General features: G+C 34.1%; 1 protein-coding gene and 1 pseudogene across 1 annotated transcript; both read right to left on the bottom strand.

The window, feature by feature from the left end:
• Nucleotides 1-15,328: 15,328 nt before the first annotated feature.
• On the bottom strand, nt 15,329-16,056 carry LOC149247914 (epoxide hydrolase 2-like; annotated as a pseudogene).
• Nucleotides 16,057-17,678: 1,622 nt separating this feature from the next.
• LOC149247913 (epoxide hydrolase 1-like) lies at nt 17,679-18,987 on the bottom strand. The gene is made up of 4 exons (XM_089455967.1): nt 18,839-18,987; nt 18,454-18,701; nt 18,181-18,316; nt 17,679-17,795 (listed from the first exon to the last, which is right to left on the bottom strand). The coding sequence occupies exons 1-4, from the start codon at nt 18,920-18,922 to the stop codon at nt 17,679-17,681; spliced, it is 585 nt and encodes a 194-aa protein (XP_089312093.1). The 5' UTR covers nt 18,923-18,987.
• Nucleotides 18,988-20,766: the final 1,779 nt, after the last annotated feature.

Raw genomic sequence — 20,766 nt, 5'->3', positions numbered from 1 at the left:
TGCATCGCTTATGCGTGTTCATGTTTTCATGTGGTTAAGTGTACATAGATGTGGTTGTTGTCATGCATGAGGTTGTGGTGTGCGTTGTTGTTGACGCCATGCATTGATGAGTGAACCCTAGATAGAATGATGGTTGCATGGTCATATGCTTATGTTTTATATTTCTATATGTCGTCACGATTATCTTATGCATGAATAATTTCTTGATCTTGCAGACAAGGTATCCTCCTTGAGCTATACTAAGGTACGTTTGTTTATTATGATTTGGTTTAGCTAACATAACATACATGGGAGGAAGAAATATCAAATGGCTAGTAAGATGGTTGACTAAAAATACTCTCCCTATGAATTCAAAGAGAAGTATGGTGTTGGGAACTCTGTTGATTTGGAAGTTACACTGAGAAGCTTAAAGGAAGAAATAAGGAGTTGTAAGGCAAATAATCACAGAATCATGCAGGCACGGGAGAAATAAGCAAAGGTAAATGCTATAATACTTCAAAGTTTGTGAGATTTGTAGTGTTAGGGGCCACGTCAGATAAACTATGAGCAGGAGGATATAACTAATGGCAAGTATGGTAGTCAATTACATGGTGGTCACATATTAGATAGAGATTACACAATTAGAGATGGAAGATAGTTGGACATTTTGGATAGGAGAGGGCATAGACACAAGTATGATTCTAGTTCTAATTCAGATAGGCATCATGATCGTCATCATCATCATCCTTACAGGAGGAGTGATAATGGATATTTTCTTGATGAGTTTAAGAAAGCAACGACAACAACATTTAATGGAGAGATGAATAAACCATGAGATGCAAAGGTATGGTTGCTTCGCATGACAAAATTCTTCAGGTTGCACAACTATTCAAAGAACATGAAAGCTAGAGTGGCTACATTATGTCTCAAAGGTAAAATAGACATTTGGTGGGAAGGTTTGGAGATTGTCATATGTATTCATGAGGAAGATTTGACGTGGGATGAGTTTGAGTAGCTACTCAAGAAGTAGTACTTTTCAGATAAATACTTTTATGACAGGGAAAAATATTTTTGTGAGCCAGAGATGGGATCTATGACAGATCATTACAACACTAGTAGATTCTTGGAGTTGTTGAGGTATGTGCCTTATCTCATAGAGGACAAGGCCAAGATTCAGAGATTCATTAGTGGGTTACCGGTTGCATTTAAAGATAGAATTGACTTCGATGAGCCTAGATCATTGGAGGAGGCCATTCGGAAGCTAAGGAATTGCTATGAACAATCAAAGCACATAAATGATACTAAGACATACTGGAGAGGTAATGCAAAGAAAAGAGGAAAATAGGACAGAAAGAGAGCTAGGCCTCCGGATACAGGTAACAAGGAGAATGTCGCACCACCTAAGAGGTTCAATGGATAAGATAAAGGACAAAGACAGCGATCTGAGGAAGAAAATAAGGAGCCCGTGCAGTGTTAGACTTGTGGAGAAGATCATCACAGGAGAGATTGTCCACAATACCATAGTGGTAGACCTAACATATACAGTGTGTAGAAGTCACAGGCTATTTTGGATTTTGATTAGAGTATTCCACATATCTATGCAACATTGGATAACAAACAGGAAAATCATCATGCATCTATCATTGAGATGGACGGTAATCTTTGTGATCAAGTTATTTCTACGTTGATTGACTGTCAATCTAATTATAGCTATGTTAGTCATGAATTGGTGGATAAGTGTGGCTTGAGTAAAGAGTTGCATGCAGAGTCTTGGTTAGCGTAGTAGGCTACAGGTATGAAGAAGCGAGTTCATCATTGGGTGAGAGCTTATGCATTTGATTTAAACGCTATGCCTACCACAACACATTTGAATGTATTATCGTTGGGTTGATATAGTATGTTTTTGGGAATGGACTGGTTGTATCTTCATTGAACCAAGGTGTATTGTTATGATAAAGAAATTAAGTGTGTTGATGACAATGGGGAACCAAGAGTCTTACAGGATAGGAACAAAGCTATATTAGTTAGGATGGTGAGAACTATGCAAGAAAAGCATAGTCACAGGAAAGGGTGTAAGTTATTCATAGTGCACATTTCTAGTGATAAGGGTAAGGAAGTTGAGGATATGGATGTGTTGAGAAGGTACCTAGTTTTACAACAGTTCAAGGATGTATTTCTCAAGGAAATTGCATAGTTTCCACCTCATAGGGAGGTAGACTTTTCTATTGAGTTAGCACCAGGGGCAGCTCCAACATGAAAATCGCCATACAGGATGAGCGCACCTAAGTTGTTTGAGTTAAAGTAGCAACTGAAGGAAATCTTCGACAAGTGGTACATTAGGTCAAGTGTATCACCATGGAGCACACCGATATTATAGGTGAAGAAGAAATATAGAACACTTAGATTATGCATTGACTACAAACAGCTTAACAAAGTGACCATCAAGAATAGGTATCCGTTAGCAATGATTGATGAATTGTACAATCATCTGAAGGGAGAACCAGTGTTCTCGAAGATTGATTTGGGATTGGGATATCATCAGGTATGCATCAAAAGGGAATACATTTACAAGACCGCTTTCTAGATGAGGTACAGTCATTATAAGTTTTTCATTGTTCCATTTGGCTTAAATAATGCTCCAGCTACATTTATGTGTTTAATGAGTAGTGTGTTGCATCCATATCTGGATAGGTTTGTTATTGTGTTCATTGATCATATACTGGTATATTCTAACAACGAGGAAGAGTATGCTGAACATTTCGGATCAGTCATGAGGTTGTTGAGGGAGCATCAGTTGTATGCTCAGCTCAACAAGTGTAGTTTGTTTCAGATTGAGATACACTACTTGGGGAATGTTATATCCAAGCAAGGAATTGTAATAGATCCAAACAAGATAAAAGCCATCATGTAGTGGGTAGACCCTAAGAATGTAGATGAGGTGAGATATTTCGTGCGTTTGGCATGCTACTATACGAGGTTCATCAGGAATTTCTCACAAATTTCTTATCTTATCATATTATTGTAGAGGTAAGGTAAGACTTACGAATGGACTAAGGACTGTGAGGATAAATTTGAGAAACTTAAGAAGTTGTTGACACATGCACCAGTGCTACAGATTGCATATTCGGACAAAGATTTTGTAGTGTGCATAGATGCTTGCAAAAGAGGAATTGGAGGAGTCCTTATGTAGGATGGAAAGATGGTATGTTATGAGTCCCATAAACTAAATGAGCATGAGTAGAACTATCCCACACAAGAGTTGAAGTTAGCAGTGATCATACATATATTGAATATGTGGAGACATTATATTCTTGGCAGGATAATTTTACTTATAAATGATCATATTGGATTGAGGTATTTGTTTGACAAGTTGAATCTGAATGCTAGGCAGGCTAGGTGGTTGGCCACGATTAGTGAGTTTGATTTTGAGATCTAATATATAAAAGGTAAAGAGAATAGAGTGGAATATTCTCTTAGCAAGTGTGTACACGTAAATCACTTAGCAACTATGAGATCCCATGGGAAAAAATTACAAGATAGGATCTTGCAGGCAGGTGAGTAGGATGTCAAATATATGGATATTGTGCATAGGTTATAGCAGAGCACAGGTACAGGTATAGGTGATGGTACAATTATAGGTAAATTTGATATTAGAGGTACAGGTATAACTGATGATACAAGTACATGTACAGGTGATGGTACAGGTACAGGTGCAGGTGCATAGGATATGGATTATTTTCTTACGAAAAATGGATTGGTCAGGTTCTGAGACATGATATATGTGCCAAATAGCAGTGATCTCAAGAAGGTGACCATGAAGTAGTTTCATGCGAAACCTTATTTGGTTCACCTGGAGTATTGAAAGACACTAACAACAGTGAATCGATTTTATTATTGGTTGAACATGAAGAGGCATGTAGCAGAGTTTGTGGTTAGATGTTTCAACTATTAGTGAGTGAAAACAGAGTATCTACATCCAAGTGGAATGCTACAGCCAATTACTATTCTATAATGAAAATGGGAGGCTATTTCCATGGAATTCATCACAGGGTTACCGAAGACAGTGAGACAACATGATTCCATCATGGTTATTGTGGATAGGTTGATAAAGGTCGCACACTTAATTCAAGTTAAGTCTACATTCTTAGCTAGCGATGTAGCATGGGTATTGCTTCGAGATGTGGTTAGATTAGATGGTGTTCCAAAGAAGATTGTGTTAGACAAGGATGCGAACTTCACTTCTGAGTTCTTGAAGGAGTTGTTTGCAGCTTTGGGCACAAAGTTGGCCTTTAGTACAACTTATCATCCGCAGATAGATGGACAGACAGAGAGGGTCAACAGGATATTGGAGGGCATGTTGAGTATGTACATGATGCATCAGTAACAGAAATGGGAAGAGTATTACCCTTTGGTAGAGTTCACGTAGAACAATGGGTATCCAGAATCATTGAAAATGAGTCGTTTTGAGGCATTGTATGGGTGGAATTGTAACACTCCCATCAATTGGAGTGATTTGGTAAGCATGGTTTTGATTGGACCAGATACTTTGGCATACATGGAACAAGCAATGCAAGTTATAAAGAGGAATCTAAAGGCAACACAGGATAATCAGAAGAGCTATGTAGATTGGAACAAGTTGTTCAATGAGTTCCACGTTGGGAAACATGTGCATTTTTGCATCAAACTGAAGAAGAGCTCATTGTCGATTGGATCATCTGCCAAGCTGGCACCATAGTTTTGTGGACCCTTCAGTATCATTGAGAGGATTGGGCCAGTAGCCTATGGACTTTCACTGCCTCTGACAGTGAAATTCCACAATGTATTCCATGTATCTTTTCTTAAAATGTATGTTAAGGATGTTGATAATGTGATTGACTGGTCTGTATTGCAGGTGGAACCAGATGGAGAATTACAGCCATAGGATTAGTGTATATTGCAAAAAATGGTGTTCATGCTTTGGAACTAAGAAATCGAGCAAGTTAAGGTGTCATGAAAGCACTTTTTGCCCAATGAAGCTACATGGGAAATGGTGGATTAGATGCAAGCTCTCTATCCTTCCTTGTTTGTCTATTGAGGCAAAGCAGTTTCTGTTTGGTGCTTTGGTATATGTTTTGATGATGTCGGTTTACGCACATATGTATATGGATGTAAATACCACCATGAGTTGTGTTATAAAGCTCCATTATGCGGTATGTCGTTCTGATTTCATGTTATTATGTTGCTATGTTGGTTTGCTTTTAGGAGGGTGATCATTATAAATACTACATCGAGCTAGGTTATAAAGCTCCATCCGCAGTATATATTTTTCTTACAGAAGTTTCGTGATTATAGGTTTTGTTGAACACTGAGGTCAGTGCTCCCCCAAGGGGTAGCATTCTGTAACAACCCTCATGAAAATTCTATGTAATAAAAGTAAATAATGGTAAAATAATAACCACGGATGATGGGACACTTATTCCAAGATGAATATTGGGCATAATACTAGTGATGGAGATCGCTTTTGACTGTTTATGGCTAAGGAAATTGACAAAGCCAATTGCTAAGTCTTTGGAAAGGAAAATTTTCATTTTTGGCACAATTATTTATGAAAATAATGTAAAATTATGAAAATGGAGGCCTCATTCACAAAAGTCTTCTGAGGATCAATTGGTAACCTCTTGTTACTTCAATTTTTGAGCTCTCTCATTATTCTCTCTCTCTCATACTGTTGGAGACTTAGAGTTTTCTTGGAGCACTTTGGTGGGTGTGACATACTTGGATTCTTAGAGGAAGAAGGTGAAGGAAGAGTAGGAAAAAGCAAGAAGACATTGGGATCAACAACTACATTAGATTTTCTTGCAGGCATCGAGTTGCATGTATATTTCCTTCACTAGTTTTGGCATGCATGAGGTTACTTGGTTGTGATTAGTCATTGGCATTAAGGATTGCCTAGCCTTTCCATTTCCTAGATATCCATGGTGATTGTTGGTTTACTTTAATTGTTTTTTTGGGTTGGTTCTCATGTTTCCTTAGCTTGGGTTGAGTTACTAGTTCCTGGAGCCTTGGCTGGAAAAACGCTTAAGAGCCTTGTAATAGCTTGGGTTGACTTACCAGTCCCATAGCCTTGGTTGGAAAAGCTCTTTGGAGCCCTTGGTGGGTTGAGTTACTAGTCTTGGAGCCTTGGTTGGAAAAATGCTCTAGAACCCAACGACAGATGTGGGTTGAGTTACTAGTTCTAAAGCCTTGGTTGGAAAAAATGCTCTAGAGCCCTGGATGGTTGGGATAGAGAATGATTCGATGATGATTTTGTGATATCCGACTATGAGGTGGAATCACTATTTGATGGGTTGCAGTGGATGGCCTTTGGAAGCCTTGGATGGTTTTTAATTAATGTGTTATATGAGATCCCATATTCGTTCTTGGAATATGGCTCGAGGGTGAATGGCTAAAGAGAGATTTGGCTCAAACATTCTACGGTCTAGTGGAACGTGGAAGTCCCATCCCAAGCTTGGATTTTACATCATTAATTAAATGTTATTTCTCCTTGTATCTCTATTAGTATTATGGTAGATTATATGTTGTGTATATGGCTATGGTTTCATGGATATTTATGTCCTTATTATGCTGGTTATGTATATGTTTCATGACAATAGTCATATGTGACTCTCATCATGTTTTTACTTGTAATTGAATATTCAGTGTATCTATGACCTAATGGATGGAATAGAAGTTGATGTATCGAGGCATCAATGGTTCTTAGCGATTATCAACTAAGTATGAGACCCCTATGCTCATAACTGTTAATTACACCTGTAGAGTACACTTTTGCAATTTGTTTGAGAAAATGCTTGTCGTGGCTAGTAGGGGTCCAATCAAGGTCTTGAACGCATATTTTTTGTATTATTTTCATTTTCATTTTATTTTATTGATCTAAAGAGATGGTTTGATTCTAGGTGGTGACCTGGGATTTGCGCCTAAAAAAGTGTCCCAAATCCCAGAGTCACTGGCATAGCACTCAATTTTGGTTTTGGGTCATTGGGAGGCAAGCTTGTGAGAGAAACTTTGGGTTTCTGTTCATTGGCAGGCAAGCCTGTGAGAGTGACTTTGGGTTTTTGGTCGCCCTCATGCCTATAGCATGGGTGAAACTGAGGCTTAAGTTGTCCAAAAGTTTAGTGGGACCCCAAGATAATTTTTCTAAAGTGTTGGATTAGTTCCTGACGGTCCTCTAGCTGATGATTAATGTCTCAATGGTGTTTTTCCCTCGGTTACACTTCCTTAATGTGACTTAGGAGGTTGAATCATATCATAGCGGCCTCTCGTCGCATGTTTACCCCGACTAGCTGATTGCTTTTGTAGATGTGGGAGGAGGGTGTTCTACAACCCCAGTTACTTTTCCAAACACTTTATGTTATGCTTTGCCTTCTGGGAAATATTTTATTTCTTTATGTTGTCCAGTTTATGGTAGTTTTCGGTAGTTTATCATTATTAGATATTTTTATTTTGCATTACCTAAACTCTAGTTAATGTTCAATAGATCTAGGTTCACGGGAAAGAGAGTGAGATTATACATTGTGTGAAGAATAATGTTTATGCCAGTGTATAATCAAATTTCAAGGAAATAAAACTTTTATTCGCACAAAAAAGAAAAAAAAAGTACCAAATGTAGAAGCTCCAAACTAATAAACAAACTTTTGGTCGTCATATTCTTCTAGTAAGACTAGAAAACTCTGCATTAATAGCTTCCTTTACTACTACCAATTTACTTGATTACCTGGGAAATAGCTAACAATACAACAATGGAAAAAAACACACACAAGTTATAACCATCCTATTGTTATCATGGATATTAATGTCATTTTAGATAATGTAGAGTACATTACATTGGATTATGATAAGTGGCATATTAAAATTTTCTCTAACAAAATTAGAACTTAGTATTAGAGATATATGGGTCTAACCATGGAATTTTTTCTATTAGAATATCGATTCCATTATGAAGTTATGAGAAGTTGGAATATTTCATAGATTATTTATTCGATTACGAAGTTATGAAAAGTTGGAATATTTTATAGATTATTTATTCCATTATGAAGTTACGCAAAGTTAAAATATTTCATGAATCCATGCAATTAGGATAAATTGGAAGTGATTACATTATGATGTTATGAAAATTTTCCCTAAGAAAATTTCATGAAGTTAGGTCAATAAAATATATTGAAATTAAATCTCATGAGGTAAGTTCACATTAAAACTAAAATGTTATGAAGTATTATGTAAACCATGTTTAAGGTTCGGATCCTAATAGGTCAGCCAACAAGTAAAAGATATATTGGTAACTTATATAGTGTAGATAACAATATTACACACTTTGAGAGTAATACCGCCTTATATCAATAAGAAAATCCAAAATCCAAGGGAGTGGTAAGCACTACCAAAGATAGCTCATAACATACTTAAAATTAGTAGAGAGAACTTTCTTACCCAATAAAATAGGTATAAAATAAAATTACGTCTCAAAAATTATTGTTACTAAAAAAAGTTATGATGAAATATCTCTGAAAAAATACCATTGCCACAAAAATAGCTAAATACCTCCTGAAAGTAACATGAGGTGAAAGTAACATGAGGAGAAAATAAGAATAAAATATTTTTGAAAATAACCATTCCTAAAAAATTAAGACTTTCTTATTCTCCTCCTCCAGATATTTGTGTGCTCGGAGTTTTAAATATATTTTTTTATAAATAAATTTTCATATATATATATATATATTTCAATAGATTTAGAAAAATAGTTCGCCGAACCAAATTCCAAACACTTTAATTTTTCCAGCAATTGATTAAATGACTCGTTAACTTTCCGTGTTTGATCAATATTTATTGAAATCGTTTTCTTTTTTCAAATACACAAATTGATTACGTAAATTAACAAATTCACATTTTTTTTCAATAAATTAATTGTGTGCGATTAACCAATATTTACTTTCTCAAATAACATTTTCATTGAATTTAATATAACCAAATCAGTTAAATCATTTTCATTAAATTGATTTTAAATAAAAAATATTATTGTAAATTAATTAAATTATTTTCGTTAAATTTATTTTAAATGAATAGATTAAAAATTAATGGAATAAATAACCTTGCAATTCCAAAATTGTTTTTATTTAAATGAACTGACAAAATTTGAAAGGCATGAATGAAGTTTTAAGGCGCAGCCCTCTTCGTTCTCCCAGAGTGTTCATTTTTATAATTTTATATCACGGCAAATGACTTATATTTTCGTTTGGATGGAAGCTTGGTTATTGCGTATTGAAGAAACGAATTTTTCTGTTTGAGTCGACTTTAATTAATATTTTTAATTTTGTTGATAGATGTGTTTTTTCTTAGGAAAACGTGGTGATATATATTTATATTTATTTATTACGCCGTAAGGCGTTACTCTATGAAATGAACTTAGCTCTTGTACACTTGTCATCACAGTGTCCATTAGATTATTTGTTAGATGATCAGATGATTTTCAATCGTTTGATTAAAAGTAGTTTCAATAATCAGTTAAAATAGTTTCAATAATAGGTTAGATGAGTTATTTATTTTTTTTTGACTTACTTGAAAAACGATCCTAATTTATTTATACTTCAGATATTTTGAGATTGTTTCATCTCGTAGAAATCAAGAGGAATTTGTAAATTTACAAGTTGCTATTATTTATTACGCAGTAAGGCGTTATTACGCCGTAAGGTGTTACTCTATGAAATGAACTTAGCTCTTGTACACCTGTCATCACCGTATCCATTAGATTATTTGTTAGACGATCAGATGATTTTCAATCGTTTGATTAAAAGTAGTTTCAATAATCAGTTAAAATAGTTTCAATAATAGGTTAGATGAGTTTTTTTTTTTTTTTGACTTACTCTGAAAAACGATCCTAATTTATTTATACTTCAGATATTTTGAGATTGTTTCATCTCATAGAAATCAGGAGGAATTTGTAAATTTACAAGTTGCTATTATTTATTACGTCGTAAGGCGTTACTCTATGAAATGAACTTAGCTCTTGTACACCTGTCATCACAGTATCCATTAGATTATTTCTTAGACGATCAGATGATTTTCAATCGTTTGATTAAAAGTAGTTTCAATCATCAGTTAAAATAGTTTCAATAATAGGTTAGATGAGTTATTTATTTTTTTTGACTTACTCTGAAAAACGATCCTAATTTATTTATACTTCAGATATTTTGAGATTGTTTCATCTTGTAGAAATCCGGAGGAATTTGTAAATTTACAAGTTGCTAATTAGCTATCACGAGTAGCCATCCACCTAATGTGAAGGAATTTGCAGTGGATTATTGAAATTAAACATGTGAAGAAGACAACACTCAGAAGCGAAGTTAAAAGCCCTTCGTTCAAATTAAAAGTGAAAGGCATTTCACGGGGATCTTCAGAGGTATCGACTTTCGGCTCTCATTTTAATCTCCTTAGTACACTGCATTTGATTGAAATCTTGTTTTACCTGATAAGTGTGCTCTGCATTTGATTGAAATCATGTTTTACCTGATAAATGTGCTTTTACCGTTTTAGCGTGGGAAAGTTTATAGAGATAAACACGTTTTTACCTCACAAATATGGTAGCATTGAAAGCCAGCCAGTGCAGTTCATAAACCCCAGCTTGCGAACCAGAACTCTCTAGGTAGTGAGAACAACAACAAACACTCTCTAGGCAGTGAGAACAACAACAAGCGGCGGTGGGAACAACAACGAGAGGCCGTAGTAACAACTACCATTTTCTCTGTAGTTATAGAGCTATTACCTAAAGCATAACCACAAGTCCTACAAACGGATGCATGTAACCTTGAAATACCCGTTAACTCTCGACAGATGCCCTTTTCCTTTTGCCTTGAACCTTGGGAAGTGTGGCCGAGGCTAGAACCATACCGTTTGAAAATAATGGTACAAGAAGGGAAAATTATCATTTCATTCCATTCCACATTTTTGTATAATCACAACTCGTTTATATCGGGAAAAATCTATCTACACGAGTTCGAATGGCAGAACAACACCGAAAATGTTATATGCAATTATGTATTTTCACATATTTTAGCTTGGCATATTAATTCCGAAATATTTGAAGATCATCTTGATATATTTTTATGGTATACAAGGGGCTTTCAATGTCAATCCTTTGCAATATGAATTAATTCATAGTGTTGATGGCGTGATCCCAACCAACCGAGAGTTCCAATGCTGGGCATAAACAACAACCAAAACATCTTATTAATTTTCAATTTGGAGCTCTACTTTTTGGTCAAAATATTTAAACTATTATTTTTTCAAAAAAATTGGGCATATTACAATAATAATTATTTTTAGTTTGACGTATAGAGATTAGAACCTTAAATTCATTGTTTGATAACACTATCATTCGAATTCAGCATGGACAAGGCCTTTCGATTATTCGTATTTATAAAGCTCTGATTTTTACAATATTGATATCAATCTTTCAGTAAGTTATAAATGATCACTTTCTGTTTTATATTTTAGTGCGAGAATTAAATTTGCACACACTAGTAAAATTTCCTCGATTGGAGGAATGAAAATTAAACAATCTGCCTCATATTGGGGATTCTGAATAAGTCAATACGTTCAAATTCGTTGTTTAAATGATAAGAATTCAATGGTATGGTAAAGTTTTGGTTGTATGGTAAAGCTCAAAATATTGTTTATCTTATAAATTTTATTATGAATTTGAGAGTGTGAAATACTATGGTATTATATTGAAATGGTTAGGATGTCTTACTTGTTGAAAAATAGCATGTAATTTATAGTACAATAATAATTATTTTTAATTTTAGTTTGATGTATAGAGATTAGAACCTTAAATTCATTGTTTGATAACACTATCATTCAAATTCAGCATGGACAATTCCTTTCAATTATTCGTATTTATAAAGCTCTGATTTTTACAATATTGATATCAATCTTTCAGTAAGTTATAAATGATCACTTTCTGTTTTATATTTTAATGCGAGAATTAAATTTGCACACACTACTAAACTTTCCTCGATTGGAGGAATGAAAATTAAACAATCTACCTCATATTGGGGATTCTGAATAAGTCAATGCGTTCAAACTCGTTGTTTAAATGATAAGAATTCATTGGTATGGTAAAGTTTTGGTTGTATGGGTAAAGCTCAAAATATTGTTTATCTTATAGATTTTATTATGAATTTGAGAGTATGAAATACTATGGCATTATATTGAAATTAGTAGTGGTTAGGATGTCTTACTTTTGAAAAATAGCATGTAATTTATAGTATGCAATTTAACACTACTGTGATCTAAAATAATAAAAAATTATTAAAAAAAGAAAAACCATAATTTATTAAAATTTACATATTTTAATTTTTTTTAATAAAGCATTAAAATTCTTGAACTACTTAGCACATCCAAAGATGCAGTAAGTGTCATTGACAGTTTTAGAAGAGAACTCTCCATTGGTGAAAATATAGAAGTGTTCATATTCCATTTACTAGCAATTTTAATTAGTAAATGTTTTTTTGGTTGGAATTTAACAATATAATTTTTGTGAAATTGTAATTTTTTATTATTTAAAATGTGTTTTCAAATGTATAAATAAATTTACCAACTTAAAATTTCTTTAAAACACTTAAATTTTGAAATTTCCACAACTTAAACTTACAAACAATTTTAAAAAATATATGAACAAACTTTAACCAAATCCAACAAAACCAAATTTCTTTAAAACACTTCAATTTTGAAATTTCCCTAACTTAAATTTACAATTTTAAAAAACATCTGAATAAACTTTAACCAAATCCAACAAAACCAAACACACCATATCCAAAATATAACATTTGGTTGACATAGAGCACATACTTTAATCAAATTTTGTTTTTTTGAATTTTGAGGAGTATCTTTTAATAATTTCAGATTTGTATTTTTAAATTCAAAAAAAATTATAATTAAAAGTATATGTATGCCAAGATATCTTACTATTTGTAAGAGTACATTTGGATTGTGTGAGATATTTATAGGAAGGTAAATCAACCATGGCCAACCATCTCTATTTTAGTGTTTATAATATTTATCGTAGGGTTTATATAACTTACAATATTTATTTCAGGATTTATCATAGGATTTTCTCATATGGAAATAAATCATGGTAATGTAAATCAACCATGGTAACCACCTCTATTTTAGTGTTTATAATAGTTATCATAGGGTTATATAACTTGGTTTACAATATTTATTTCAGGATTTATTATAGGATTTTCTCAATATGGAAATAAATCATAGTTGTTGTGAGAAAGAGAAAATTAGTTCATTCACTATATGACAATTGATGTAGATTTTGGGCATTATAAGGTTCTGATAGCAGTATTTGTTGGTGGGAAAACATCAAATGATCAACCACTGCAGAAACTGTTTGTTGATGTGCATGATTGAAGGATTGATCAATGGAAGAGAGCCAAAAATATGTCTCCTCTCGCCAAGCTCGTTCCTGGACCTTTGGCTATGTTTTGCAGAGGTGAGTTCTTTTGGTTGGTGAGAACATCTATATGCTTATTTGAAGCCTGGTATCTTCAAGACTTTTCTAATATCAATGTTTTAATATTAATACTTTGTGCTTTACATGTTCTGCTTTGATTGATATCCACTCATGGGTGTTGATTCAGAAAGCCAAGGAGAAGTTTATTCACTTCCTGTGGAAACTGTTCTTGGACAAAATGGCTTCCTTCTGGAAAAAAATGATCTCTAGATTGGGCACAACAGACTTTAGCATCTCACTGTTGACATAATATTCCACTCTTGGAAATTTCAGAAAATAATCTTTGGTACCCATGATCACAAGGGAATGAGCTTGAAGGCTTCCTTCTAGAAAAAAATGATCTCTAGATTGGGCACAACAGACTTTAGCATCTCACTGTTGACATAATACTCCACTCCTGGAAATTTCAGAAAATAATCTTTGGTACCCATGATCACAAGGGAATGAGCTTGAATAGTGCGTTCATTGAAAAGGGTCAATCTCCCAGGATCCCTCTAAATTAAATGTTCAAAACGAAGATCAAACTTGAGTATCTGTAAGTTTATGATGGTTTATAATGAAATGAAAGCAAATGAAAAACCAAGGTTCTAATATCAACGCTCTAATATTGATTGATATCGACTCACAGGTGCTGACTCAGAAAATGAAGGAGAAGTTTATTCACTTCCTCTGGAAACTATTCTTGGACAAAATGGATTCATTCTGGAAAAAAAATGATCTCTAGATTGGGCACAACAGAATTTAGCATCTCACTATTGACATAATAATCCCCTCCCGGAAATTTCAGAAAATAATCCTTGGTACCCATGATCACAAGGGAAGGAGCTTGAATAGTGCATTCATTGAAAAGGGTCAATCTCCCAGGATCCCTGTAAATTAAATTTTCAAAATGAAGATCAAACTTGAGTATCTATAAGTTTATGGTGATTTATAATGAAATGAAAGTAAAGGGAAAACCAAGGTTCTAATATCAATGTTCTAATATTAATACTCTATGCCTTACATGTTCTGCTTTGATTGATATCCACTCACAGGTGCTGATTCAGAAAGCCAAGGAGAAGTTTATTCACTTCCTGTGGAAACTGTTCCTGGACAAAATGGCTTCCTTCTAGAAAGAAAATGATCTCTAGATTGGGCACAACAAACTTTAGCATCTCACTGTTGACATAATACTCCACTCCCGGAAATTTCAGAAAATAATCCTTGGTACCCATGATCACAAGGGAAGGAGCTTGAATAGTGCGTCCATTGAAAAGAGTCAATCTCCGAGGATCCCTGTAAACTTGAGTATCTGTAAGTTTATGGTGATTTAAAATGAAATGAAAGCAAAGGGAAAACCAAGGTTCTAATATTAATACTCTGTGCCTTACATGTTCTTCTTTGATTGATATCCACTCATAGTTGATGATTTAGAAAGCCAAGAGAAGTTTATTCACTTCCTCTAGAAACTGTGCCTAGACAAAATGGCTTCCTTCTCAAAAAAAAATGGTCTCTAGATTGGGCACAACAGACTTTAGCATCTCATTGTTGACATAATACTCCACTCCCGGAAATTTCAAAAAATAATCCTTGGTACCCATGATCAGAAGGCAAGGAGCTTGACTAGTGCGTTCATTGAAAAGGGTCAATCTCCCAGGATCCCTGTAAATTAAATGTTCAAAATGAAGATCAAATTTGAGTATCTGTAAGTTTATGGTGATTTATAATGAAATGAAAGCAAAGGGAAAACCAAGTTTCTAATATCAATGTTCTAATATTAATACTCTGTGCCTTACATGTTCTTCTTTGATTGATATCCACTCACAGGTGTTGATTCAGAAAGCCAAGGAGAAGTTTATTCACTTCCTGTGGAAACTGTTCCTGGACAAAATGGCTTCCTTCTGGAAAAAAAATGGTCTCTAGATTGGGCACAACAGACTTTAGCATCTCACTATTGACATAATACTACACTCCCAAAAATTTCAGAAAATAATCCTTGGTACCCATGATCAGAAGGCAAGGAGCTTGACTAGTGCGTTCATTGAAAAGGGTCAATCTCCTAGGATCCCTGTAAATTAAATGTTCAAAACGAAGATCAAATTTGAGTATCTGTAAGTTTATGGTGATTTATAATGAAATGAAAGCAAAGGGAAAACTAAGGTTTACCTTTTGCTGCAAAGGTATGAGACTTGCATAGGGAACACAAAACTAGATTTCTCATACAGGCTTGAATACATCTGATGGTCATCCTCAGTTAACCATGGTGGAAATGGTTTGGAAGGATCATAGAGATCCATTACCTCCTTACCATCTTCTGCCATGGGCAGTTCACTACTAGAGAAAAGAGTATATATATTCCTTACCATCGTTTTTACATCAAAATGCCCAAGATCTGCCAAGCCTCTCCCGGGTTCCTGTAATAATGAATCCAAAGGAGACTTTCAGAAAATTCCATGAGGGCTGCTATCATTATTTAAAGAATAACCTGTATTATGATACAAATTTCCTTGTTCAATGCATATTTTAAGCACAGAGATGGGATAAAACATACCTGCCAATGTCTAAAACAAACTAAATACCTAGGATAGACAAAGTAAAATAGAATACCTGCTAGAAATTGTAGTAAACTCTTTGTTCATGGGCATAAATGAAAAATTATGTGCCATGCCCAGTGGGCCAGAATTTAGAAGAAAACTTCATAAAGATCTTGGAGTAGATAACCATATCCCATCTATATATTGACAGCAGTTTCCACAGCTGTGCAGAGTAGTTCAGAGAAATAAGAAAAATATAATCTTCTTAATCTAAGAACTTATTGTAAATGCCATGATCAGAGGGCTTATAATACATACAAGCAGATCAGGTTTAAAATTGATAAGTTTGGTTTGAAGAACTCCAATGCTGACATAAACAATGATAAGTTTGGTTTGATAAGTTGAACTGTTATCGGTCACAACCTTGACGCCTTTATCTGTATGTTGGATGTCCCTCACAACTTATCAAAAGATTTAATGACAACACATGATAATAGATCAGTAAGTAGAAATAAGTTTTTTTTGATAGAAAGCACTAAATTTTTGGGAGACCCCAACCTGGTTGAGCTTGAGATATATATCCGTTGTGTGAATCAAGGAACTCCTAAGCTATTTTATGAACTATGTGTTCGTATCCTCGACTGTCGGACACAGTATTCATCTTCAACAAATTCATCAAAATTGGGATTGGGTAACACACTATTTAAGCTCGTCACTCATGGAGGTTCTACAGATCCACATCCAAATGCAATCAATTCCAGTGTACATTCTATATTTTTTAAAATTCATGGTCGCGATGTAAAATAAATGTATATTGTTCTATATAAATAAACTAACACAACTACATGCGGTTGATATAGGCCGATTGGCCTGTATGGTAGGGATTTAATAGTTCATAGTTGGGTTGCTTGGATTGGACTTACTGCACTTTAAAAAAATAAAAATAATATGTGTGCACTTTATGCTCTGACAAATTGATTGTTAGACTTATTTGAAAGCGCAATGGATACAGAAAAACAAAATTATTATCCTCCAAATGCTTTTGGTGGGTAGTAAACCTAACCAAATCTAGAGGTGCAGCCTACTTCAAGCATTCGGTGAAAACAATAACGAAGGTTAAAACAATTTTGAAAATCCAATAGATATGTCTCTGCATTTCTCTGTAAATTACACAAATGAAAGATATATCTGTAAATCTATGCTGATTGAATCAGGCATTGTGCAAATCATCATGATGAGAATTTGATATTTCAAAGTCGTAAAAGTAATAGTCGGTGGCCATCTCCAAAGGCGTTACTGGCACACTGCATAACATGAAGTTGACCAGTTGACTATGGTTAGGGGCAACCTACTCTTGGTGATAAATATTATAGTTGAGATTGCTCCAGGCAGATTTGAAAGTCCTCAACTTGTATTTCTTTGGTTACCAATTCGGCTGTATAGTGCGTTCATTGAAAAGGGTCAATCTCCCAGGATCCCTATAAATTAAATGTTCAAAACGAAGATCAACCTTGAGTATCTGTAAGTTTATGGTGATTTATAATGAAATGAAAGAAAAGGAAAAACCAAGGTTCTAATATCAATGTTCTAATATTAATACTTTGTGCCTTACATGTTCTGCTTTGATTGATATCCACTCATAGGTGCTGATCCAGAAAGCCAAGGAGAAGTTTATTCACTTCCTCTCGAAACTGTTCCTGGACAAAATGGCTTCCTTCTGGAAAAAAAATGATCTCTAGATTGGGCACAACAGACTTTAGCATCTCGCTGTTGACATACTACTCCACTCCCAGAAATTTCAGAAAATAATCCTTGGTACCCATGATCACAAGGAAAGGAGCTTGAATAGTGTGTTCATTGAAAAGGGTCAATCTCCTAGGATCCCAGTAAATTAAATGTTCAAAATGAAGATCAAACTTGAGTATCTGTAAGTTTATGGTGATTTATAATGAAATGAAAGCAAAGGGAAAACCAAGGTTCTAATATTAATGCTATGTGCCTTACATATTCTTCTTTCATTGATATCCACTCACAGGTGCTGATTCAAAAAGCCAAGGAGAAGTTTATTCATTTCTTCTTAAAACTGTTTTTGGACAAAATGTCTTCCTTCTGGAAAAAAATGATCTCTAGATTGGGCACAATAGACTTTACCATCTCACTATTGACATAATACTCCACTCCCAGAAATTTTAGAAAATAATCCTTGGTACCCATGATCACAAGGGAAGGAGCTTGAATAGTGCGTTCATTGAAAAGGGTCAATCTCCGAGGATCCCTGTAAATTAAATGTTCAAAACGAAGATCAAACTTGAGTCTCTGTAAGTTTATGGTGATTTATAATGAAATGAAAGCAAAGGGTAAGTTTATAGTGATTTATAATGAAATGAAAGCAAAGGGAAAACCAAGGTTTACCTTTTGCTGCAGAGGTATGGGACTTGCATAGGGAACACAAAACCATATTTCTCATACATGCTTGAATACATCTGAAGATCATCCTCAGTGAACCATGGTGGAAATGGTTTGGAAGGATCATAGAGATCCATTACCTCCTTACCATCTTCTGCCACGGGATGTTCACTACTAGAGAAAAGAGTATATATATTCCTTACCACTGTTTTTACATCAAAACGCCCAAGATCTGCCAAGCCTCTCCTGGGTTCCTATAATAATGAATCCAAAGGAGACATTCAGAAAATTCCATGAGGGTTACTACCATTATTTAAAGAAGAACCTGGATTATGATACAAATTTCCTTGTTCAATGCATATTTTAAGCATAGAGAGGGGAGAAAACGTACCTGCCAATGTCTAAAATAGATGCCTTTAGGAGCTGAGTCCCATTTATCCAGTCCTCCAGGTTTCAAGTAAGGTATACCCAACATTACAATTCCTTTCACTCGATCTGGATGACACAGATCTAAATAATATGCAACAACTGCTCCAAAATCCTTCCTCACAACCAACACCTGCTTCATGAAATGTAGTTTGAACTTTGAAATATGTTGATTACGATATATAGATACTAAGTTTCCAACTACTGTTGTTTGCATAAGCATAGAGCAACCTTAATCAGGAATTTGTTGAGCACAGAGAACATGAAAGCATAACCAGCACATAACATATTAACATGAATCAAAGTTCATGAATCAAGACTTATTTTTTTAACAATTTTGATCATTTTATTTATAGATATTAGTCCTATTAGTCCTATTTTCAATCTAAAAAGGACATCCATTTTATTAATGAATAAGTGGAGTTATTCTTTCTTAATGTACTAGATGAGAAGAAGTTGTAAAAGAGTAGTTTGATATCCTAATTTTTTTGAACTTTTGAAATGGCTCAGGTGAAAACAGTTTATTGGCGAAAACATATGAAAAAACAAATTATTTCTTCTAAATTTTATATGGTTTCCAACTTATTGTCTATATTAATAGAAGCTCAAGGACGACTTTTTTCTTTGTTGAATCATACATCAAGCAAGAGATTGTGGGGGGTTGATCATGGCTATAAGGGTTTATGGACAGAGATTACTTTGGTAAGTTGAAGTTCCCTGTTTGTGGCTTCATCTGCCTTTCAAAATTGGGTTCAAATTGTCCATTCCACCTAGTTTTATCCGCTTGGAGGCCTCTGCAAGCAATTTTCATCTTTTATCTTCCTTCCACATAGTACTAACTCATATGCAAAGGCGCCAGCTCAGCTGGTTATGTTATATCTACCATCATGTAGGTTTATTTTTAATCTACGGGATATTAGAGGGGCACTTCATTTTATATTTCCCATGCACTGTGGAGCCACCCATAGCTTGTTTCCTTTGTATATAGAAACTAAGTTGGTCAATCTACCTAGATTCTTAATGACTCGGTATAAAAATAATCATATTTTCTTTCATTGTTACATATATGTAATATGACAGAATCCAGATTCTCTACACAATATCGAAGATTTAATGAATAAAGGCGTTTAACTTACTTACATTTTTCATGAGCCTCTGTATAAATTGATGTTTTAATTTTTGTTTTTTTTTTTCACTTATGCAGACCTTAGTGTTTGTATTGAAATAAAAACTTAATAATCTGGAGTTGAATTGAAAAGAAATGGTGTTTTTCTAATTATTCTAAGTTTTAATTATTAAATGGTGGTGTCTAATTATTTTGATCTTTTACTATTATAAGTTTGGGAGTGTTTTTGGAAAAATAGTTGATATCCTCTGGTTAATTGATGCATCTCTTTAGCGTGTTTTTGGAATATCCTTTGGTTAATTGATGTATTTCTTGAGCTCTGATGTTTGCATACGAAATCTCTAGCTTCATGTATCTCATTTGGTCTTTAATGTTTGCTTTATTAGCAATAGATTCATCATGTCAAAAAAATTGCCAACATCAACCGTATGAGGAAACACAAAAAACGTTAACCATCTTTGCATCTTATTTAGATTTTCCCATTCCCATGTCGTGATTGTTCCTCAATTTATATCTTACGGCGTTTCCTTTGCAACATCTGGTGCAAATGCTAGTTTATTTACTTACATCTTATAAATAGACTTTTAAATATTATTTTTTTATATTTTAAAATATATTAATCATTATTAAATCTATACACCTTTATATATTTATTTATTCAAATTATTAAATTACCATAAAAATAAAACCATAAATTAAATCGTGAACGTCTTGATTTAGGAGATAGGCTTATAAAATCCCAGATCCATTTACAGGTGTCTTAAAAT

The sequence above is a fragment of the Pinus tabuliformis genome, chromosome 7 (genome assembly GCF_031772625.1).
Source record: "Pinus tabuliformis cultivar Carrire ecotype Pingquan chromosome 7, CPIR1, whole genome shotgun sequence".
In the NCBI taxonomy this organism is placed as follows: domain Eukaryota; kingdom Viridiplantae; phylum Streptophyta; class Pinopsida; order Pinales; family Pinaceae; genus Pinus; species Pinus tabuliformis.
This window is presented reverse-complemented; position numbering and strand designations above follow the sequence as displayed.

Excerpts from the sequence above, each read along its gene's own strand:
- LOC149247913 (XM_089455967.1), bottom strand. The coding sequence starts at position 18,922 with ATGTTGGGTATACCTTACTTGAAACCTGGAGGACTGGATAAATGGGAC. Across the intron at positions 18,317-18,453 it reads CCATACCTCTGCAGCAAAAG|GGATCCTCGGAGATTGACCC; the intron begins GTAAACCTTGGT and ends TTTAATTTACAG. Across the intron at positions 17,796-18,180 it reads GTGAGATGGTAAAGTCTATT|TCTGTTGTGCCCAATCTAGA; the intron begins GTGCCCAATCTA and ends GAGATGCTAAAG.